Source organism: Phocoena phocoena, chromosome 3 (assembly GCF_963924675.1).
Source record: "Phocoena phocoena chromosome 3, mPhoPho1.1, whole genome shotgun sequence".
Lineage (NCBI taxonomy): Eukaryota > Metazoa > Chordata > Mammalia > Artiodactyla > Phocoenidae > Phocoena > Phocoena phocoena.
The window spans coordinates 153,508,533-153,531,192 of record NC_089221.1 but is presented as its reverse complement, the minus strand read 5'-3'; the positions used below and the strand labels follow the sequence as shown (position 1 = coordinate 153,531,192).

Here is a 22,660-nt window from a genome sequence, read left to right as displayed (position 1 = left end):
TTCAGAGATGACTGAGGTCCAGATCTGTCTGGTTTCCAAGGCGGCTTTCCTTTCATTCCTCCAACGGGAGGCGCAAGGGGCCAGGAGAACGGCGGGTCGGGCTCCGGGGCAAGGAAGGTGTCCAGCAGCCCAGTCCCCGCCCAGGCCCCGTCCAAGCCCCGAGGGCCGTGTCTTACAGCTGAAAGTGAGATGGGACTTCGTGATTGGGCGGAGCGGAAGGATTGGGTGGGGCTTCCCACCGCCCGAGAGGCCGTGACTCTGACAGGGGCGTGGTATCTGGCTCCGCCCCCTTACGCGGGCTCAAAGCGGACGACGGCCACGGGGGCGGGGTCAGAACTCGGGCGGCGGATCCCAACGCTGCTCTTTGGAGATCGCCGGCGAGCAGCGCCCCGGCGGGGCCGGGCAGGTACATGCGACAGCGCGGGGCGTCTCGGGCAGGACCAGGCGGGGAGCAGAGGCCTACTGGGGACCACAGGGGGTACTGGGGGTCTTAGCCAGCTCTGCGCTTCCTCCGGTGGGCCGGAGCCCCTACCCCCGCCCCCGCCTTCCTGCGGCAAAGCCGGCTGCGGCGGGGCTGATTGGCGCCTGTGCCGCTGCCTACTCCCCGGACTCGGCCAGTGCATGGGGCCCGGGCGGGAGAAACTGAGTCACGTCTGGATGGTAGCAGGCCTGTGTGGGAGGCACCACCCCCACTGAGCTCCACGATGAATCCCCTTCCTTGGCCACGCTTTGGAGTCCCAGCCCCCACCAGCCTCCGCAGGGGCCGCGCCCCCGCGCAGTACCCCCCTAGCGACCAGGGGTCCCGCCCTGGCTCCCAGCAGCTTCGACTGGGCCTGGAATGGCTAGGACCCGCTCCAGCCGCCTCCCTCCGCACCCCTCCCCCTCGCGTCCGAAGCCCCTGTGTGCTCCCTCCGCTGGCTCTCCGCACAGTGTCAGCTTACATGCCTTATATAGTCCGAGCAGGCTCCAGTCGAGGCCTGCCTGCCGGGACCTGGGGGCGGGGGAGAGGAGCGCCGGCCCCGGACTGGCCTTGCCGTCCAGTCCGAGGCTCAAGGTTGGCTTGGGAGGAGGCCGTGCCAAATTAGCCCTGCGATCCACTCCTGGATGAGAGGAACCTCAAGACTGGATGCGGGCTCCCCTCACCCTCCCAGTTCCTTAGGGAAGGGGGGTTGCCCCTGTCTTTCTAAAGTGAGGTCTGCCAGCTAGTAGCCCAGCCAAACCTAACAAGGTGCCCGCCTACCCTCCCCCTGGGTGTGCTCAGCGTCTGCCCGTGCCTGCCTGGCACTAGTCCGAGGCTGGTGTCCTGTGATGGGCCTGCCTGTGCACCCACTATGCATCACTCACCTTTTCTCTCCTCTCAGGAGCGGCACCATGGATTCCTTCAAGGTGGTGCTAGAGGGGCCAGCACCTTGGGGCTTCCGGCTGCAGGGGGGCAAGGACTTCAATGTGCCCCTCTCCATCTCCCGGGTGAGCCTAGGTTGAGACAGGGGCTCCTTCAGGAATCTTTGGGTGCTCAGATCTCCAGTGAGTGATGGGAGGAGTCTGAGCAGGAGTGAGCTGAGGCCAGTAGGCCAGGAGGTGTCCAGGTCCAGAGATGTGGGCTCCTGCCACAAGGACTCCCAACTAGGCAGATACTAGGAAAGGAGCTCCCACACTTCCACAGCACTGCACTGTACCTGATGCCAGTCCACGAAGCTCCTGGGGCCACCTTCGAGGCTCAGCTCCTGGGGCCACCTTCGAGGCTCAGGGAGATGCCATTTCTGGAGGAGGGGAGCCTCAGGTCTCCAGGAAGGGTCTAAGCTGCTTCAGGGAGCAATGCTTGGAGCTGGACCCCAGGCAGGGCACTCTGACTGCAGGATCTCACTTCATCCTCATTGCCACCCAAGGAATAGCAACTGTCATCCTGTTTATCCAGTTGAGATAACTTGGAGAGGTGAAGGGGCTCCTTCAGCGATTCCATGGCAAAGCAGGGATTGGAATTCAGGCACAGGGATGGCCTGCAGTTTTTGTGGGTGGGTGGGTTGCCTCTCCCCAGCCTATGTGAGGACCTTTATCCCAGCCACTGGTCCCATTCAGGATGCAGTGGCCTTTGACCCCAAGCAGGGGTTGGGACCGGGCTCTAGGGCTGTGACTTCAGTTCCCAAGAGCCTGTTCTGGTGGGGGTGGAGCTGAGGGCTGGCTCCTCCCTATGGCAGGGGGATTGCCTTATAAGCCCAAGAATGCAGTCCCATGCTGGGATGGCCAACTGGTGGCTGGAGTCTGCAGAGCTGGAAAAAAGCTGGCCTAGGCCTGGACCCCTGAACCCCATGAGTGGGCCCCTCAGCTGATCACCACCAGGCTGTGGCTCCAGCTGTGGGGTCAGTTGTGGGACATAGAACAAACTGCCTGCACTGAGAGCACGAGGCCAGCCCTTGGGTTGGTGTCTCTGACTGTGGCCTGGGGGTCAGGAGGGGGTGGGGACTTCCTGTCACCATATCCGCTTGTCCAGAGAGGCCCACCCATGCTCCTGGTGGGCAGGCAGCTATTGGCAGGAAGCCCAGGGCAAGCACAGCCTGGAGGGGGCCAGAGGGCCCAGCTAGAGGGGGCCCCAAGGCAGAGTCTGTCAGAGTTGGGCTTGGTGGCCAGGGCAGGCAGGCAGTCACTGTTCCCAGGGACCCTTCCACAGGGTTCCCTGGAAGCTGCCCTACCAGCATGGTAGCCAAGGGCAGTGGTGTCCCTACCACATACACCTATCCCACACCCAGTTCTCAAGCCTTGCCAGCCCTGGAAACCTACCCTATACTCCCCTCCCTGGGAAAGTGCTGGCCAGTGTGGCTGGGGCCTTGGCTGACCTCTGAGCCTCAGTTTCTTCATTGGTGGGGATGGGCAACAAAGTAGCCTAAGGGGTGGACTTTCAGATGTGGCCTGTTGGGGGCACTCTGAGCCCAGGCTCCCTTGTCGGCAGCCCCAGCATGTGGGTGGGGCCACTAGCCGAGCCCATCCCTGGATTTGGACCTAGGCCCTGGTGGGTGGGTGTGTGGGGTGGTCTTTTCTGCGCTGGGCTGGCACCCTTTCTCTCCCCTGACCCCAACATGGAGGGGGGCAGGGAGGGGCTAGGGCTGGCTGTAGGCCCGGGCCTGGGAGATGAGGTAATGTCTGGGACTTGGGGGTTGGGCTGCTCAGTGGAGCCCTCAGGCTGACTCACCCCCTACTCCATGCAGTGTCCAGCCCCCTGGCTTTTTCCCTCCTTGGTCCCTTGGGCCCTCTTGCTTCTCTCTCCAGACACACCCCGCCCCCCCCGCCCCCCCCTTCTGCTTCTGTCTCCACCTCTCTGATCACTCCCCTATCCCTCCTGTGCTTCCTATCCTCCTCACTCGAGAGAAGGAAGTAGTCCCCAGCTCCCCAGCTCCTCTCTGGGAGCCAACTGCTCCTGCTCAACCTGAGACCCCCACCTCAGGCTTAGCCCACACCTCCCAGGAGCCAGCCAGTGTGGGTAGGGAGTGGCCAGACCAGGTTTCCCGTCTACTGACTCACCACGACCTTGAGTAAGTCACTTCCTTGCAAGGGCGTCACTTCCCCATGCCCATTATAAGGGGTTGGATTGGACTAGAGGTAAGTAGGGGATCCAAGCCCTAAACCCAGCTAGGAGGTCAGGGGGTCTTTCCAGCCAGAGGGCTGACCTCTGAGTTGGGCCCCAGCTCTCAGCAGAGATGGCCTGGTAGGGTGGGGCCTTAGGGTCAGGGTCCTGGCCTTGCCTCTTGAGTTGCTAGCTGGGTAACTTGAAGCAAGTTACTTAACCTCTCTGTTTTTCCATGTGTAAAATAGGTATATTCCCAGACTCTACTCCACAGGGTTGTTGAAGGATTCAGTGTGTGGCAGTACTAGGTACTCAATAAGCGTAAGCTGCTATTACCATTTAGCAGGTGAAGAAAGGGCCACCCAGCTGTCTTACCCTTCTAACTTCCCAAGCATGAAATAGAGCCATCAAACCCAGTTCTCCCTTCTTGCCCTAGTGCCATTAGTCTCTGCATCTGGTCCCTCTGCCATCTCTCTGGAACCCCTTACCTCCTCTCTCTGCCTCAACTGAGTCTGAGCATCAGCCTACCTGATGAGCCTCATGGGGCCACAGGCAGCCTGTACCCCTCAAATCTCACTGTGAATTTGCCTCCCAGCACTTCCCCACAAGCCTGCTCAATGCCAGGCCCCTTGCCAGATGGCCAGGCAGCCCTGTGGGCTTAGACTTATGAACAGCAGTGCCACTCCCGCCTGTGTTGCTGCCACTAGGCTAGAGGGCTGGGAGGGCCCAGTGGGGTTCTTCAGGGTCACCTCTATCTGGACCCTGGCAAATACCCCACCCTGGGCCTTAAAACTGCTGTTGGTTCCTCCCAATCTCAAGGCCAAATCCTGGTTCCTTCCAGCATTTGAGGGCTTCCTAAATAGCTGGACTCTCTCACACCATAGGCAGCCCATCCCACTCTCCTTTCGCCAAAGCCCACCACTTCCCAGAAGTCATCCTGATGGTTTCAGCTCATGCTGGTGGTGACCATTCTTTCCAGCCTAGTATTGCTTCTCATTTGCCATGGGAACCAGGGATTCACAACTCAGAGCCTGAAGGATTGGGAGCAGAGGGTGATGTGGCAGTTGAGGGCTTGGGGGTGACATCCATATTTATTTACAACCTATGAAGCCCCAGCTGACATTTTGGACCCCATTCAGTCACACTGATCACCAGGAACCTAGAGGTGGTGGGGCCTCTTCCTGGTGCTCGAAGTGTTCCGATAGATCCCTGATGATGGCCCCAGGACAGGGTGCTAGGAATGTAAGGGGTCAATGAGAGCACCCAACAGTGCTCAGGGAGGTACATGCCACACGCACAAGCCAGAGGGCATGTCTGGTGGGTGGAATGGCCTGGGCGAGAGGCCAGCAGGGGCCTCAAAAGGCTGCGGCTGGAGCTGAGAAGCTTGGCTTTTAGCCTGAAGGTGGCTGCTTGTTGATGTCAGCAGTTTCTGGACTGTGGGGAGGGTCCCTGGAGGTGAACGAATAAATAAGCAGGGTGATTGGGGCGATGGTGACGCTCAGGTGAGCCCCACCCCCTTCCAGATGGCTTTAGTATGCAGCAGCTGCCCAGAAATATGTTGAATGAAGAGGCCTCTGGGTTCTGCAAGTGGGGCAGCTAAGGAAAGGCAGGGGTGGCTGCTGTTGGCCTGAGTTTGGCCTGCAGAGCCTTGGGCCTCCATGATCCTCTGTCTCTCCATAGCTCACTCCTGGAGGTAAAGCTGCGCAGGCCGGCGTGGCCGTGGGCGACTGGGTGCTGAGTATCGATGGCGAGAATGCGGGGGGCCTCACACACATCGAAGCCCAGAACAAGATCCGTGCCTGCGGGGAGCGCCTCAGCCTGGGTCTCAGCAGGTATGCGGGCGCTGAGCAGGCCTGGCAGGTGGGCATGCCATTGGGGCTGCCCATCAACACCCCTTTCCCTTCTCTTTTAGGGCCCAGCCGCCTCAGAGCAAACCGCAGAAGGTACATGAGGGGCTTGGGACATCTGGGTGGCAGGCGGGGTGGGATTGGACGTCCGGGCTGACCTGCCCTCCCTGGTGCAGCCTTGGTACTCCCATCCCTGGCCGGGAGTAGAGGGTGGAGGCCAGAGCTGGGGAGTCTGGGGACTGGGAGTTGGGCCGGGGGCTGCCGCACGGTCAGGGTACCACGCGTATCTGCCTGTCTGTCCGTCTGCCTGTCTGCCTCCCGCCGGCCTGTGCTGCAAGCTGCACTAGTACGCCCTCGCCCTCGGGCCGCGTGGGCTGAGATCATCGCTCCCAAATGGGCCCCTTGAAACCCGAGTCGCCCCTTCCCCGTAGCCTCAGGCCAGATGTGTGGGGGTGGGGCTGGAGCGCCGCAGTCCTCTCCGCACCAGAGGGGCACCCCACTCTAGCCAGGTCCCCGCCCCTGCCCGCCCTGCCCGCTCTGTCTCCGCCCAGGCCCTGGCCCCAGCCGCGGACGCCCCGCGGTACACCTTTGCACCCAGCGCCTCCCTCAACAAGACGGCCCGGCCCTTCGGGGCCCCCCAGCCCGCTGACAGCGCCCCGCAGCAGAATGGGTACGTCCACCCTGCCCGCCCACGTCCCTCCTGCCCGCCCACCGCCCACGCCATCTGTCCACAACCCCACGCCCGCCCGCTGCCCGCTGCTGCTCAGTCTGCGCTGTGCCCCAGCCCGGCCGGAACCGTGCGGCAGCGACCCCTGGCGGCCAGGGCGGGGACTGCAGGCACAGGGCCCCACCGAGGGTGTGGCTCCTGCCTGGGCACTGTCCTCCTGGAGGCTCTGAACGAGGCAGCGCCCCCTCGCTGGTGGCCTGGGGTTGGGGTTTAGTGTCGGGCTGTCTGAGCCCTAGACGCTCAGTGCAGCCTTGCCTCAAGCTATTCTGACCCTTTGCCGTCTTTCTTCCTCCCCTTGTCTATTTCTTTGTCCCTTTATCTGTCCATGTGTCTATTTCCTTCACAGGTGCAGACCCCTGACAAGTCAGTGAGCCCCCTCTGCCTGTCCCTCTCTTTCTTCCTTTTGGCACTCTGGGTGGTGGCCCCTCCCCACCCTGGCTGCCCTACTCTCACCTTGATTGCCCTCCTCCCCTCTCACTTACCTACCCAACCTCCCACCTCCCAGGGCACCAGCAGGGCCCTGGCCTTGCCCTTCCCCACTCTGCCATCACCATAGCCCACATGTACCAAATCTGGGGAGGGGCTGCCCCCACTGCCCACCCCAGCATGAGGTTCTGAGCCACACCCTCCCCACAGACAGCCGCTCCGACCGCTGGTCCCAGACGCCAGCAAGCAGCGGCTGATGGAGGACACGGAGGACTGGCGGCCGAGGCCTGGGACAGGCCAGTCCCGTTCCTTCCGCATTCTCGCCCACCTCACGGGCACCGAGTTCAGTAAGTGCCATCCCAGGGCAGGGCAGACTCTCTTCCTGGCCCCCAACCCGGGCCTGGGCTTAGCTGGAGCCTGCTCTGGCACCCTGTGACCCTCTGCCAGGGCTCAGGGCTGGGGTGGCCTTCTGTCTGCTCTTGGTCAATGCCTGCCTCTGCCCTCTCAGTGCAAGACCCGGATGAGGAGCATCTGAAGAAATCAAGGTAACAGGACGAGCTCCAGCCCCTCTTTCTCACTTCCTGCCTCTCCCATTCCACCCACCATCCTGTGTCTGCTCCTGGCCATCCCTAGCCAGGCTTCTCCATTCTCCTTCCTTTCTTCAGTCCTCCCTCCCTTCCTCCCTTCCTCCCTTCCTCCCTTCCATCTCTCCTTCCTTCCACTTTCTCCTCCTTCTCTCTCTGCCCCTCAGGGAAAAGTATGTCCTGGAGCTGCAGAGCCCACGCTACACCCGCCTCCGGGACTGGCACCACCAGCGCTCTGCCCACGTGCTCAACGTGCAGTCGTAGCCTGGCCCTCGCCGGCCGGCTGCCCTCTCTGCCTCTCTCTTTCTGTTCCTCCTCCCAGGCACCCCCCACCCTTGGTGCCTCCAGCTTCTGCCTACCTCACCCCTCCCTTTCCTGCCCCTGGACTGAGCCTCCTACTGCCCTGGCCTCGGCTGCCCTCCTGGCACAGGGCCCGGCTCCGTCTGACACTGTCTTCACTCTTTGCCCTATGGTACTGCTGTCTGCCAGGTCTGTGCTGGCTTAGGCATGAAAATAAACATGCTCGGCCCTGCTTTTTCTGCCTCTGTCTTCTATCTTTGTAGGCTTGGTTTGCATTTGGGGTAAGGGGGTGTTAGATGGATAAGATCCAGTATGGGCCCTGCCAGTTTGGGTCTCAGTGGGTGGGGGTACCCAGAAAAGGGGGCCCTGCCATCAGAAGGAGACCCAAGAGTTGCCCCAGAAGTGAGAGCCTTGCTCCACCTCCCAGCCCTGTGCCACAGACCAGCCAGCTGGAACCTGGCTAGGAGAAGCTGCCCTACCCATCCCTACCCCAGTGGGACCTGGAGTCCAACCCAGCAGCTCTCATGCACCCACGCATCTCCCATGGGGCCAGCAGGACCAAGGTTGGGGGGTGGAGCCATGCCAGGAGCCTTAGCCGTGCAGGGCCTTGAATGGCAGATCTTACAGCCAGGTGCCCAGGACAGAAGCCCCAGCTTCAGCTACACCCCAGGAACCCTGGCCTGGTGAGAGGGAGTGGGCTCGGGCCTGGGGAAGGGTGGGTAGCCTCCAGAGGCATGGGGGTGGGCCCCTCCAAGCTGCCCCGGGGTCTCCCCACGGTCCTGTGGCGTCCCTGGGCACCCCCCTGGAGTCACTTTCCTGGCCTTGGCAGGCCCTACCACCCCCAGCCCCACCAGCCGCCCGCCCTGGGCTGTGGACCCTGCGTTCGCTGAGCGCTACGCCCCGGACAAGACCAGCACGGTGCTGACCCGGCACACCCAGCCAGCCACACCCACGCCCATGCAGAACCGCACCTCCATTGTGCAGGCTGCCGCTGGAGGGGGCCCTGGAGGCGGCGGTGGCAGCAATGGCAAGACTCCCGTGTGCCACCAGTGCCACAAGGTCATCCGGTGGGTGGCCCTGTTCCTTTCCTACCGTGGTCTTTCCTGACCTCAAGTCCAGCCCTGGTGTCTTTCTGATCTCTGCTCCCCCATCTATCTCCCCACTCATCTCAGCCGCCCCTGCGGGAGGATGAGGATTCGGTTCCCTATTGGAGTGAGGGTAGGGACCTGGGCTGGTTCCTCAGGTTCTGAATCCCGCACTCCTTACCTGCAGCCCACCCGTCACTACCTTCTGTTCAGCATTTGCCCTGGTGAAATGGAGGAAGTGCCAATGACACAGCCAAGCTGCAGCCCTAGACTCGCTGCTCTCTGGGCAAGGAAGGGCCTCCCCTTCCCAGTCCCTCTGCCTCTCTCCTTCCTGCTCACTTGGTCTCTCTCCGCTAAGCCTCTGAAGTCCCTCCCTCTCTGCACTGCTCCCCGGGGCCCAGCAGAGTCACACAGCCCCCCAGAATCAGTGTGACAGTGTGCCTTCGTAGTTCTCATCCCAGGCCCTGCACTGCTCTAGATTCCTGTCAGCTCTTAGGCTCTGTGAAGCACCCCCTCCTTCAGACATCCCCATTTCTCTGGGACCTGCAGGGCCCTCCCCAGGCCAGATGGAACAGGCAAGCAGGACAGGGTGGGCACCAGGCTCAGCTCAAGTGCCCACTGGTCTTCAGGGCTCACGGGCACTCCAGGCCTCCTGCCCTGCCCCCCACCCCCAAAGGGCACCAATTCCCTGGGTTCAACTTATTAGGCCCAAATCAGCAGCTCTCACCCAGTGTAACCTTCCTCCTTTTCCAACACTGCCCCTCTCCCTCATCTCCTGTCATCAAAACAGTGCAGCTTTGTCTCTCTTGCTGTGTGACCTTGGGCAAGTCACCTCCCAAGCCTGTTTCTCCCCTATTTGGAGATGGAGAGAATGAACTTTCCCTTCAAGACTTCATAGTAGGTGTTGGGTAAACCCCGTGGGGTTCTGGCCAGGAACCCCGACTTCGTTTGCATCCATTCCTGCTCATTGCCCTTGCCTCCCGCCAGGGGCCGCTACCTGGTGGCGCTGGGCCACGCGTACCACCCCGAGGAGTTTGTGTGCAGTCAGTGTGGGAAGGTCCTGGAAGAGGGTGGCTTCTTCGAGGAAAAGGGCACCATCTTCTGCCCGCCCTGCTATGACGTGCGCTATGCACCCAGCTGTGCCAAATGCAAGAAGAAGATCACTGGCGTGAGTGGGGCTGGCGGGTGGCTGGGAAGGCAAGTCTGACCCTTGAGTGTTGAGGAGTGTTGCTGAGCAACTCCTGAGCCTGGGAGCTCTCCCTGCAGGAGCCTCGTGGAACCTTACCAGCCTAACAGTCGGGCTGCTATATTGACCTTACTTTTCATTAATCAGGATCCTCTTAACAAATGACCTAAATCCTACTCAAAAGGGCTCAAGCAAGAGAGTGTTGGCACAAATAATCAGAAAGGCTGAGGGGTGCTAACTTCAGGCCCAGCTGAATGCGTATCCCGGGGTCATCAGGAGCCTTTCTACTACTTGCCTCTGGTTTCATCTTTGTTGGCTTAGTTCCCAGCATGCTTTTCCCTAGAAAGCGGCAAAGATGGTGTCACAGTGGCTCCAGGGTTACATCTCCCCAGGTTAGCACCGCAAAGTGAAAGAGAGCATCTCTGTGCCAGTTGATGTATAAAGAGTCCCAGTGCTGATGCCCATCTCTGAACCAAGCCCCATGACTCTAATTGGCCAGGCCTGGGTGACACCCCCTCCTGGAGTGGGGTCTGGTAGCCTTGCCTGAACCACAGGACTGGTTCCTTGAAAATAAAACCAGGATAACATTACCCAAAGAAGGGAGGTAAGTGCTAGTCAGGCCAAAACAAGAGATGGCTGCTGTGTGGGGATTGCATTCAGCTTCGGTAATAGAAAACCCCACTACAGAGGTTGAAACAGAAGGAGTAATATTTACTTCAATCACAAGAATTCCAGGGGTGGAATAGCAGCTCAAGGATGCCTTTAGGCTTGTTCCTCTTTTTAAGTTCCAAAACCCTTAGCATGTAGATCTTTGTCCTCAAGTGTATTGTATCATGGTTGGGGGCAGATGCTTTCTTTTAATGAGGTTTTGCCTTTTGACTCTGGAAGAAAAACCAGGAACTTGAATCTTTATCTCAGTTGTTGGAATTGTTATCCTGTGAGCACCTGGACCATGGGGGAAGCTGGCAAATCCAGTATTTTAGCTTCTGTCCTCTGTAAGGGAGAAAGGCAAAAGAGAAGGGGGTTGTGACAGGCGTTTGGGAGGCTAATGCACTGTGTCTGCCGCCCCTAGTACATATGAAAACCGGAAACTCTGAAAGATGACTTGATGGGCTTGAAGGACACAGGACTATTGATTTGCAAAGCCAGAAATTTAGGCTCAAAATCTTGTGATTCAAAATCCTGTTCTTCTCGCTGAGGCTAAATATGCAGCATAGCCTGGCCTGGTCTCCTGCAGGGCAGCCTAGCTACCACCCAGAGCTGGGCTTGGGACTTGAGTCAGCACATGTCATGGGTTAAGAGTGATGCACTGTCTACCTTCTCCCATTCGTTCTCTTTACTGAGTGTGGGCAGTATGCCCCACGCTAGGGACACCTCGTGAAGAGACAGGCGTGGCCCTGCCCCCAGGAGCTCACACAGAGGAAGGGGACTCCGAGGGTGTCAGGGGCTCAGCAGCCTGAGGAAAGGGGAGCATAACAGGCAGAGTAACAAGTTGAGGGGGTTTTCAGTTGTACCTGTATGGAAACTGAAGTCCAGAGAGAGGCAGAAATTGCCCAAGGCTGCAGAGCATGAGGGCCGAGCCAGAGCAGCCCCAGGCAGTGCTGACTTTCAGCTTGGGCTCTTCTTGCCGCTCATGCTTCTCCCCATTTCTGGATTCATAGGCAGAGCTTCCAGATGTGGCTAGAGAGCTCTGTAGTGATGGTCATGTTAGTGACGATTACCTTGACCGCAAGTGATAGAAAAAATAATGGCGGCTATTACTCACCTAAGAAAGTCCAGAGGTGGGCAATCTGGGACTTGTAGGCAGATCCAGGCTCCTGGATCTTGTTTCTCGGGCATTCTCAACATTGGCTTACTTACCACTCGTAGTCCAAGATGCCGCTTGAGCTTCAGGCAAAATTTCCACGTTCCAACCAGCAGGATGTTGGAATGAGAAGAAGGCTCTTGGGAGCCATCTTTAGAAGAGGCTGCCACCCAACCCTTCCGCTTCCATCCCATTGCCCAGAACTCAATTGCATGACCACACTGAGCTGCAAGGGAGGCTGAGAAATATAGTCTGGTATAGATATGTGCCCAGCAAAAAATGGGGGTTCCATCAGTAGACTGGAAGGGAAGAAAGGATATTATCACAGTCTTGTGTTGTGGGTCATTTACTATGTGTAAGCATCCAGCTAATCGTACTACGAAGTCAGTTTGATGATTCTCATCTTACAGGTGAGGAAATTTTGCCCAAGATCACAGTAATTTCTCCGCCAGCCTAGGCCATACCCTGTTGGACTGTTCTAGCAGAACGGGTTGGATCCCAGGACCTTTCTTAAGCTGGCATCTGGGTTTGTTTCCCACAGATCAAGGCCCTTCTGTTCGCTGATGGCCCTGCCTGTGTTGCATGGCACCCTTGTTCCTCCCTGCCCCGATTTTGGGTGGGCAGGGTTATCACCCAGGCCACAGATGAGGAGGCAAGGCTCACAGAGCCTGACTGGCTCCTGGGTCCTAGAGTAAGGTGGCAAGCCCTGCTCCTGCCCCAGCCCAGGCCAGTGGTTCCAAGGGCCCTCAGCTTCCCCTCTTGCAGGGACTCCAGGGCCTGACAGACCCCAGGAAGCTCCTACCTCACCCTCCCATGGGGCAGGAAGCTAACCTTCCCATTTACCACGCGCTTTGGGCTCTGCCTGTGCCTGGTGCTTGGGACTATGCCTGCTCTCGGAGCTCCGAGTGGAGCATGGGGAGAGAAACACAGGGCAATCACGTTGTTTCAGCAGAGTTGGAGGGGACACATTAGAGGGGACCTGTCCCCTGGTCTGGGGACCCTCTGGAACACTATGCTCTCAAGGCTCACCACTCACCACCAGCCCCCCTCACTCTGTGCTCCAGCCACATGGGCTTCTCCATTTTGCCAGTGTGCTGTTCCCTTCACCACAGGACCTTTGCACAGGCTGTCCTCTGCTAGGAATACTCTTTAGCACTCTCTTTACCTCATTTCTTCTCATCCGGGACTCAAAAAGCACTTCCTCTGGGGTACTTTCCCTGATACCCACCCTCCCCACCAGCCCAGGCTCCCCACTGTTTGCTCACTACCTTCCAGTCCTGTTGTCCCATCTCTTCCCCAGGGTGCACTTCATGGGTTGGGACCAGGGCTGTTTTGCTCACACATTATGCTGTGCCCAATATATAGGAAGTGGTCAATTAACACTTGAAGGAGTGGATGGAAGTGGCCTCTAAGCTGAACTTAAAACATGAGCAGGAATTAGCTTGGAGAAGGATCAGGGGAAAGTGCTCCAAGAGGAGGGAAGAGCTGTGTCACAAGGCAACACCCAGGGAGGGTGTGAGATGAGGCGGAAGAGGGGGGCAGGGGCCGTGTTAGAAGTTCAGAGCTGGGGACTTCTGAGGTCAGGTGTGCCTGGCAAGCTTCCCTGGGGCAGGGGGAGACAGCTAGAGGAGGAGAACTGAGCTGCTGGCCCTGGGTCAGCATGGTGGGATGGGAGAGGCAGATAGATTTAGGAAGCTTTGGGCATGAGATAGGGAACACTGGCTCACGGGTTCTTCTGGATACTGGCAGAGACCTGCCTCCCTGCCCATGCTCCCACTGGGCCCAGCTCTGGGCTCCCCATGCTCCTGCCAAGACCCTGTTCTGTGGGCTCACAGCCAAGTTCCTTCCCCTAGCCCTTTGTCTTTTCCTTGCAAAGAGGCAACACCAGGCAGTGGGAAGGGCCAGCTTTGTAGCGAGCCAGACTTGGGCTCAAAACACATTTCCACCATCTATTGGCTGTATGACCTGGGGCAAGTCACTTTCTCTGGGCCTCACTAAAATGGGGGTGGCAGTAACTTCCTGGCCAGGGTGGTTGAGAGGTATATGTGAGATGTGACAAATTTTTTTTTTTTTTTTTTTTTTTTGGCCACTCCACACAGCTTGTGGGATTTTAGTTCCCCGACCAGGGATCGAACCTGGGCCCTCAGCAGTGAGAGCATGGAGTCCTAACCACTGGACTGCCAGGGAATTCCTGTGACAGATTTTATAGAGGTCACACGGGCCAGCTGAGAGTTAGGTGCTTCCCACACTTATGTCTTGTCTTACTTGGTCCACACTTCATTTTTAAATTAAAGGCCAACATTGAAAAACTGGATTTGACTTTAACACCTAGATTTCCACCTGAGCCTTCCAGGCGTTCCTGAATGAAGTGGTCAGCACCAGCCCCACAGGGAGAACAGGTGCTCTCCCACAGCACAGTCCCCACCTGGCCTTGGCAGGCACTGGGTCTGGGACCCCTGGCTTTAGATGTGGGACCATCTTTACAACACCCCTGCAAAGCTGGGATTAGGCTCTCAGTTCAAAAGGGAAGGAGCCAAATGTAAAGAGAAGGTAAAGCTGTTGGGCAAGCCACACAGCTAAGGTCTGGCTGAACTCAAAGATCTGATCCCCCCTCCGGGCTCCACATTGCCTTCTGCCTGCTCCGGATAGGAATGCTGCTGCCCTGGTTGGCCCAGGGGTCCCAGCCCCAGGGAGAGCTCAGCCCACCAGCAGCCTCTGCTTTGGCAGGCCTCCATTGGAGCAGGTTAACTCAACTCACGAGCACTTGTGATGCATACCCATGGACCAGGCACTGTTGGGATATACCTACTAACAGGACAGTTGGTATTTCATGCCCTCCTGGACCTTACACTGGATCAGGAAGAAGAGGGGGGTGGGGAGCAGACAATAAGCAACGACAAAATAGGTAAATTACCTGGTAGTACGTTATGGAAAAAAGGAAAGCGCTATTGGGAGTGTGGCTTTGGGAAGGCGGGTTGGCCTATGAACTGGTGGTGTCAGAGTGGGCCTCATGGAGAGGGTAACCTTTGAGCAGAAACTTGAAGGAGGTGAGGGGTGGGCCTTGCAGGTATCTGGTGCAGAGCAGTCCAGGTAGAGGGGACAGCTGGCGTGAAGCCCCAAGACGGTGTGCCTGGTGTGTCAACCGGGGATGAGAGGCCATATGAGGAGAGCAGAGGGACAGAGGCCAGACTTGCTGGCCTTTGGGCCCTTCCCAGGGCTTTGGCTTTTGCTCAGAGAAATGTGGACTAGGCAGGAATTGGGGCCGAGAAGGATGTGGCCTGGCACAGGTTGATATCAGGCTGTAAGGGCAGAGGGAGGAGCACAGAAGCCAGTTTCATGCAGTCATCCAGGTCAGAGGTGTCCAAGGCTCACATCTCACATCAGGGAGGCTGTGAGAAGTGCTCAGAATCTGGACGCATCTTGAAGGTGGACCCATCAGGATTTCCTGGTGGACCTGAAGTGAGGTGTGGGAGAAAGCAGGGAATTTGGTCCACGCGGATGGAGTTGCCATCAACTGAGATGGAGACAGCTGTGGGAATGCGAGAGGTGTGGGGTGCAGAGATTGGGAGCTGAGCTTTAGACGTGGCGTGGTGGACAGCCACGGGGAGACCTCAGGGTTGGAGAAAGAAAGTAGCAGCAATGCGTGTGCAGACGTAACATTTACCCTGAAAGAAAGAGGACCCAAGCCTGCTTTCCTGTGTCCCCGGCTCTGGAGAGGAGGGTGCTGAGCTGCCAAGTGACTGTCGCTTCCTCCCAGGAGATCATGCACGCCCTGAAGATGACCTGGCACGTGCATTGCTTCACCTGTGCGGCCTGCAAGACACCCATTCGGAATAGGGCCTTCTATATGGAGGAGGGGGCCCCCTACTGCGAGCGAGGTATCGGGTGGAACAGGCAAGGAGGCGGGGCTGGGTGAGGGGGCGGGGCGCGGGCAGGGGAGAACCCAGGGGCCCCTTCCTCTCTGTGTGTCTCCAGACTATGAGAAGATGTTTGGCACAAAATGTCGAGGCTGTGACTTCAAGATCGATGCCGGGGACCGCTTCCTGGAGGCGCTGGGCTTCAGCTGGCACGATACATGCTTCGTGTGCGCGGTGAGTGCCCCTCCTCCGACTCAGTCCCCGCCCCCAGAGCCCTGTGTTCTTCACCAGCCTCCCTCCCACCCCTGCCTCTGGGGTTCCTAAGAGGTTGGGAAGGGGCCTCTCTTGCCACCTCCAACCCCATGTAACTGGACTTTGGCTGTTCCCAGATATGTCAGATCAACCTGGAAGGAAAGACTTTCTACTCCAAGAAGGACAAGCCCCTTTGCAAGAGCCACGCCTTCTCCCACGTGTGAGCCCCTCCCACCCACTGCTGCCACCCTGCCCTGTCCAGCTGGAGGGCTTGCTGGTTCTGGAGTCATCGCCCCAGATTTCTGGGTAGGGCCAGCAAAAGTTGCCCAACCCCGACTCTTGGCCCGAGCCTGCAGTTCCCCGAGCCCCTGCCCACCCGCTTCACCTCCCCCGACTCCCTCCACCACCTCCGCACACTGGTGCTGGCCTCACCGGCCCCTCTTCACGTCCAGTGCCACAATAAACCTATATCCAGCTGTGTCCAGCGTGCACTTTCCCCTACGCATCAAGAAAGGTGGGATCTGAGGCACGTAGCAGGGTGGAGATTAAGTTTTCCAGGGCTTACTGTCCTGGTGGTCCTGTGATGGGGACATGGAGGACGCTCAGTCAGCAGGAGGAGGCAAAGGGGAATCGCATGTGCTGGGCCCAGCACCCGCAGAAGTGGGGGGCACCTGGGCTGGCCTGGCGTGGAGGTCAGAGAAGAGGAGTTGAGGGGCATCCTCAGGGATGGGACGTGGAGAACAGTACACCAGAGTGAGGGCCTAGAGGGACCGCTGCCATCTGTATGCTGCAGGCAAAGAAGGTGGGGCTGGAGAGGGCAGCCCTCCGGTCCTGGGAAGCCACAAGTGCCAGGACAAGGAGCCAGGACTGCTTCCTGAGGGCAAGGTGGCGGTGGGGAGATCAGGGCACAGAAGTGTTCAGATCTGTGTTGTAGAAAAAGCCCCGAGAGCCGTGAGTGGGGTGGACAGAAGGAGAGAGACTGGGAGGAGGGGCAGGACTCAGGGGAAGAGAAGAGCAACAAGCCAAAAGGCAGAGATGGGATCCAGTGACAGGTCCCAGGGAGCCCAGAGTGGAGACCTGGGATGAGAGGTGAGGAGAGGAAGGAAGGCAGGTTTGCTAGACATCTGGAGTATACCAGTCATTCCTCACATCATCTTACATGATCCTCCCAGCAACACTGTGAGGTACCTGCAGTTATTCTCATTTTATAGATGAAAGCTTAGGAGACCTGACCAAAGTCGCACAGATGCTGAGCCATGAGCCAGACTAGAAGGCAGGCACGAAGCTGGCTGCACTGCCCTGGGACTGGCCGGCACTGAGTGCCACGCTCCAGGGAGGACGCTTCGGAAGCTTACTTCTGTCTGCTACCTCCAAACCTGGAGGCTATGGTGGTGGCCCCATCTTTCCCTGGGGTCTCTTGCTTCCCACTGGTGCCCTCCACTACCCCAGGGGGACTGTCATTTCTCCTGTTCCAAGTTAGGACTGGAGAAGGACTGAGGAGAGGCCCCAAACTAGGCCAAGACAATTCAGTGCGCCCGTGGCCACCTGTCCTCCAGGGCTCCCTTGGCATGAGGAACCTCAGCACATCTAAAGTTGTTGGCATTCTCAACAGATGCTTGGGCCTGTCCTCTTTAAGAGAAGAGAAGGGCCTCTCTGTTGTGTTCTCTCGAGGACCCCTGGAGCATGAGTGCAGGGCTTCCTGTTATTGGGTTGGCCAAAAAGTTCATTCGGGTTTTTCCCATTTCATGATGTCTTGCCAGAGCCTAGAACAGTGCCTAGCACACGGTGGATGCCCAGTGAATGTTTGTTGAATGACTGAATGAGGTGCCTATGGGACATTTAGGAGACCAATTCAGGGAGCAGCAGAATATTCAAGTCTAGATTCACCTTGGATTCAATTTGGGAGTGAGTTTGGGGTAGTTATCACAGATACTTGTCTTTGATGCCCAGAGAGGGGCCCAGGCGGGTCACAACAGGAGTAAGGCAGGTAGGATGTCATTTTCTTTCAACATAGTTATCCCTGGCTTATTTTTTTTAAGAATTTCTTGTTGCCTTTTTAAAAATATTTATTTAATTTATTTTTTTTGGCTGCGTCGGGTCTTTAGTTGAGGCATGCGGGGTCTTCATTGAGGCACGCGGGATCTTTCATTGCGGCATGGGCTCTTCGTTGTGGCGCACGGGCTTCTCTCCAGTTGTGGCGTGCAGGTTTTCTCTCTCTAGTTGTGGCATGCGGGCTCCAGGGCGCGTGGGCTCTGTAGTTTGCGGCACACGGGCTCTCTCGTTGAGGCACATGAGCTCAGTAGTTGTGGCACTCAGACTTAGTTGCCCCGTGGCATGGGGGATTTTAGTTCCCTGACCGGGGATCAAACCCATGTCCCCTGCATTAGAAGGCGGATTCTTTACCCCTGGACCACCAGGGAAGTCCCTAGACATCCTTGGCATATTAAATGCAGAGTATCTTTCACTTCCACAAAGAAATATACTCCCTCCCACTTCTCTTGAACCATGAAGCTCTCTCAGTCCATCCTTGGTTTCCATGGAGAGGGGTGGATGGTGAGTGCTGCTGGAAGCCGTCTGTGGGGGTACTTCTGGGGGCAGCCGTGTGGGAATGCTGAGCTGTAGCCAGATCTGCCAGTTTACCAACAGCGTCCAGAGATTCAGACTTCTATGTGAAATTTGGTTTTTCAATGTTGGCAACTAAGTTAGATTTTTTAAAAATCCTATAAAAAAAAAAATAAACGTGGACCAAATCCAGTGTGAGGATGGCCAGGGCCGCAGCATAGAGAAGACATGAGAGATGGAGGAGTAGCAACATCAGAGCACAGGGCAGAGAAAGCAGAAGCAGCTGCCAGAAGTGGAGGACCACAGCCTCTGGAGGGAGGGAGCTTGAGGCAGGGAAGCCCAGGTAGGCCAGGAGTGTTTCCAGAAGTCGCCAAGAGTGTCAACCAGGCAGGTAAGGCCGAGGAGTCCCCATGGCCTTTTGCAACAGGGTGAAGTTTGCCAGATCAGTTTAGCAGAGAGCTGGGGCCGATGCCAGGATTGGAAGATCAAGGGGAGGGTGTAGAGAGTGTGTAGATGAGAGTGTAGACTGCTGTCTTAAGAGGCTTGGCTGTGGTGGGCCCAGAGGACCACTAGCAGTCGTGGTCAGCTGAGTAGCCAAGAGGGGTGGAGGAGGCAGCTTGGAGGCTCCTGCCAAGGGAGGGTGGTTGAAGAAATTGGAGGGCAGATGTAAAGGGAGAGTAGAGCAAAGAGCAGAGAGCTGGGGACTGAACCTCAGGACTGAACCTCAGGAAAGCAGAGCTGGTCTGGATGGAAGTAAAAACAAGCATGGGCACCTGCTCCGAACAGCCACGTCTCTCTCTGCCGGAACCACAGAGCAATCTCTTAGATGTCATTTAATCATCAAAACATGCTTAAGAGAGATATCATTAAAGATGTTCAGATGAGGGACCTGAACATCTGAGGGACTTTTCCCTCAGAGAGGGAAAGTGACCTGTCCAGAGCCACCCAGCCTGAATGGCCCGGGTCTGCTGCTCCATGGATCAAAGGCCAAGGTACTCCCCCATGGCACCTCCAGGCACCCGCCCTCCCCAACACAGAACTGCAGGGATCACGGTGTTCTCAAGCTTGGGTGTGAGGCTATGCCGGTGGAGGCCAAGGGTACTGGGAAATGTCTTTGTACGGGGCATGGGAGGCCATTAGCACCCTTGGAGAGTGCAGTCCCCCCAGCCGAGGGGGCAGAGCCCTTGGCGGGGGGCTGAGTGGGCAACTGGAGAGACAGCAGGCCAGGGAGGGGCATTTTCCAGCTCTGAGCAGCTTGAGCTCATCGGAAGTCAGCAGGGAGACAGGCGGTGGAGTACAGGGTACACAGGCAGGAACTGATGATTCTGGTGCTGCCTTCTTGGTGCTGGGCCCCACCTGGGCCTTGGAACACTCACAGGGTACACAGGGTCCTGCTATAGGAAGGGAGCTGAGGCTACGGGCTAAAGGCCCCTACCCCATGGCACACAGGGGGCAGCAGCCAGGGCTGGGATTCGAACCTGAGTTGGCCTGAGTCCAAAGCCAAACCTGAGAGTGGAGGAAGGGCTCCTCCCCAACTGGGACCTAAAGTGGGGCAGGGTAGGGCATGTGGGGGCGACCCTAGGGTTCCAGGAGCTATGGTGGGGCAAGAAGAAGCTTGCTGGGAGCCTGCGGAGAACTCAGGAGGCTGGGGTCAGCCCTGGGAGACTGTGCAGTGGGGTCACTACAGAGTGGCCAGGGAGAGTCCCAAGACCAGCCTAGGTTCTCCCACTCAGGGCCCGGGAGCAGTAGAAGGTCAACTCAGCTTTCACCCATGTCCCTTGCCACTGACAAAAATGACTACTACTTGGAGACTAGGTCAACTAGGAAGGACCCTCAGCTGCATTTCAAACTAGTTTAAGCAAAAACAGGGATAGCCCAATGATTATAAAGAGACACGTTATTAAGAGGACTCAATGCTGGAATTCTTTACCTTCTTTCTCTCTTTTCTGTACCTCTATGTTCGCCTGTCAAAGAAAAAAAAAAAAAAAACAGGGATAATCTGTCTCATTTAACTTAAAAGGTTAATGGCTTCAGACATAGCAGGATCCAGTACCCATGGATGTATATCAGGAGTCTCTGAGCCCCCGGGTCGCTGTCCGCACCCCCCACCCCAGATCTCCCCCCCACCTCCATTTCTCAGTTCTGCTTTTCTCAGTGCTGGCTTTATTCTCAGGCAACTCTCCCCATTATTAGCAAAGACGCCCCTCAGCCAGCTCCAGGCCCACATCCAGTGGGGCCAGCTCAGGGCTGGCTTCCATTGGACTGACTTGGGTCATGTGTCCATTCCTGAAGCAGTCACTGGTTCTGACCCACTGGCCTGAATCACATGCTCCCCTCTGGAGCCTGCAGTGGAAAATCAACTGGAAGACGGGCAGGGATGCCTGACCATGGACATCCACTGCACTGGGCAGACATCCTGCTCTCTACGCCTAGGATCCCTGCCCCCTGACTCCTTCCCTAGACCCCACAGCTGTAGCCTCAGGAGCTACTACCAAATTCCAGGCCAGCCCCTGGATGCAAAAATGGGGGTGCTAGAAGGGGAAGCAGGGAGGGTGTGTGCTATGCTGAAATGATGCAGGACAGACTGGGGTTCCCATACAGATTTTGCCACTCACCAGCTGTGTATTACAGGGCAAGTAACTGCCCCTTTCTGAACCTCGGTTTTCCCAGCTGTGAAATAGTAATAATGGCCAACGTATGAATAGCACCTACTATGTGCAGTTGCCATTTTAAGCATTTTCTAGATACTTTTTAAAAATCCTCAAACAGGGTCTTCCCTGGTGGCGCAGTGGTTGAGAATCCACCTGCCAATGCAGGGGACATGGGTTCGAGCCCCGGTCTGGGACGATCCCACATGCCACGGAGCAACTAAGCCCATGCTCCACAACTACTGAATCTGTGCTCTAGAGCCCGTGAGCCACAACTACTGAGCCTGTGTGCCACAACTACTGAAGCTCGCACGCCTAGAGCCCGTGCTCCACCATGAGAGAAGCCACCGCAATGAGAAGCCCGCGCACTGCAACAAAGAGTAGCCCCCCCCCCTCACCGCAACTAGAGAAAGCCCATGCGCAGCAACAAAGACCCAGCACATCCAAAAATAAATAAATAAAACAAACAAATTTTAAAAAAGCCCTCCTCAAACAGACCCTATGAGGTGGGTACCATCATTATCATCCCCATTTTATAGTGAGACAAGAAAGGCCAAGCAGAGTCTAAAGTCACACGGTAGTCTCTGCAGCTCAGGAGCACAGTGGTGAAAGTGGCTGGCCCCATGCCAGGGGCAAGACCTGGAAAGTGCTGGGAGCATTGTAATGATGAGGGGGCAAATTCTGAAGGTGTGCTTGGTAGGAACTTGCAGAGGGAGGGTGAGGGCAGAGAAGGCTCCACCAGCTGGTGCTAAAAAAGTCCTGAAACCTACATGTCAGCCTTGAAGCCTTCTCTGAGAGGTGTGGGGGAGTGCAGAGCAGGAAGGTGGGCGTGGGAGGGCGGGGCTGCAAGGAGGAAGGGGAAGGGGTTCTTGCTTCCTAAGCCTTCATCCAGTCATATCTTATCCTCACAACATGTTGTCAAAGAGGAAACTCAGAGAGGGAAAGCATTTTCCTCAAGGTCACACAGCAAGTGACCAGCTTCTGGATCTCTTTCTTGGCTTTTCCACTCTGGGGACCCAGAAGCCATTGGACTAGGCTCCCAGTGCTGAGCGGGGGAGGGGCAGGGAGGAGCTGGAGATCTAGGAGTGGGAGAGACTTGAAGGGTGATCAGTGCTGGGAGTGGTAGACATGAAAGGCTGGTGGGAGGGCCTCCAAGGAGGCACCCAGCACCCACCCACCAAGGCTGAGTGTGTGGGTTTCAGGGGCAGCAGGTAGCTGATGGGAGGCAGATTTGCAGAAGAGGTAGTGATCATTGGTCACCCTGCTCCCACCGGTTGAGGAAACTGAGGACTACAACAGGGCCACTGAACTTGGCAATTTAGTGGTCTCTGGTGACCTTGGCCAGAGCAGTGCCAGGGAAATGCGGGAAGGAGACAGACTACAGATGTACAAATTATAGGATGATAATGATGTGGAGGGGTGAAGGGTAGGCTCCAGGGAGGGTGAGCAGGGAAACTTCTTGCTCCCCTGAAAATAGAGAAAACTGGGCATGGGGCATATGGGGACTCTGTACTATCTTTGTAATTTTTCTGTGAATTTCAAACTGTTCTAAAATTAAGTTTGTTTAAAAATATAGATGGCAAAGAGGTAAGAGTGGGTGTGGCTGGAGTTTGTAGGTGGCTGAGGGGAAGTAGGAATTTGAGGAAGGGAAAGCATGCAGGTAGGGCTTCTGTTTTTTGGATGTGAAATTGAGTGAGCAGGAGGCTGGGGAGGGGGCTTCGGGATGGGAAGATGAAAGGCATTCTGGGCTGGGAAAGGTCAAAGGAAGCAGGAAGGGACTGAGGCTGGAGATCCCTCTACCTACCGCTCCCAGGCACCCCTCAGCC

At 57.2% G+C, this 22,660-nt stretch overlaps 1 protein-coding gene and 1 non-coding gene across 4 annotated transcripts; both read left to right on the top strand.

Annotated features, from left to right (window-relative positions):
- Window positions 1-338: 338 nt before the first annotated feature.
- Window positions 339-16,102, top strand: PDLIM7 (PDZ and LIM domain 7). Of its 3 annotated transcripts, none has more exons than XM_065873404.1 (13): window positions 352-406; window positions 1,362-1,467; window positions 5,237-5,388; window positions 5,469-5,499; window positions 6,477-6,493; window positions 6,767-6,903; window positions 7,065-7,101; window positions 8,068-8,123; window positions 8,270-8,507; window positions 9,513-9,693; window positions 15,273-15,393; window positions 15,491-15,606; window positions 15,762-16,102. In XM_065873404.1, the coding sequence occupies exons 2-13, from the start codon at window positions 1,372-1,374 to the stop codon at window positions 15,846-15,848; spliced, it is 1,269 nt and encodes a 422-aa protein (XP_065729476.1). In that variant the 5' UTR covers window positions 352-406; window positions 1,362-1,371; the 3' UTR covers window positions 15,849-16,102. The 3 variants fall into 3 exon arrangements, with proteins under 3 accessions (XP_065729477.1, XP_065729476.1, XP_065729475.1); XM_065873403.1 differs by lacking the exon at window positions 6,477-6,493 and adding an exon at window positions 5,955-6,073 and having other exon boundaries at window positions 354-406; XM_065873405.1 differs by lacking the exons at window positions 6,477-6,493; window positions 8,068-8,123; window positions 8,270-8,507; ... (2 more) ...; window positions 15,491-15,606; window positions 15,762-16,102 and adding exons at window positions 5,955-6,073; window positions 7,308-7,673 and having other exon boundaries at window positions 339-406.
- A 3,955-nt stretch (window positions 16,103-20,057) lies between these two features.
- Window positions 20,058-20,183, top strand: LOC136121797 (small nucleolar RNA SNORD97). Its single transcript, XR_010655806.1, has one exon. It is a non-coding gene; the product is annotated as a small nucleolar RNA SNORD97 (small nucleolar RNA).
- Window positions 20,184-22,660: the final 2,477 nt, after the last annotated feature.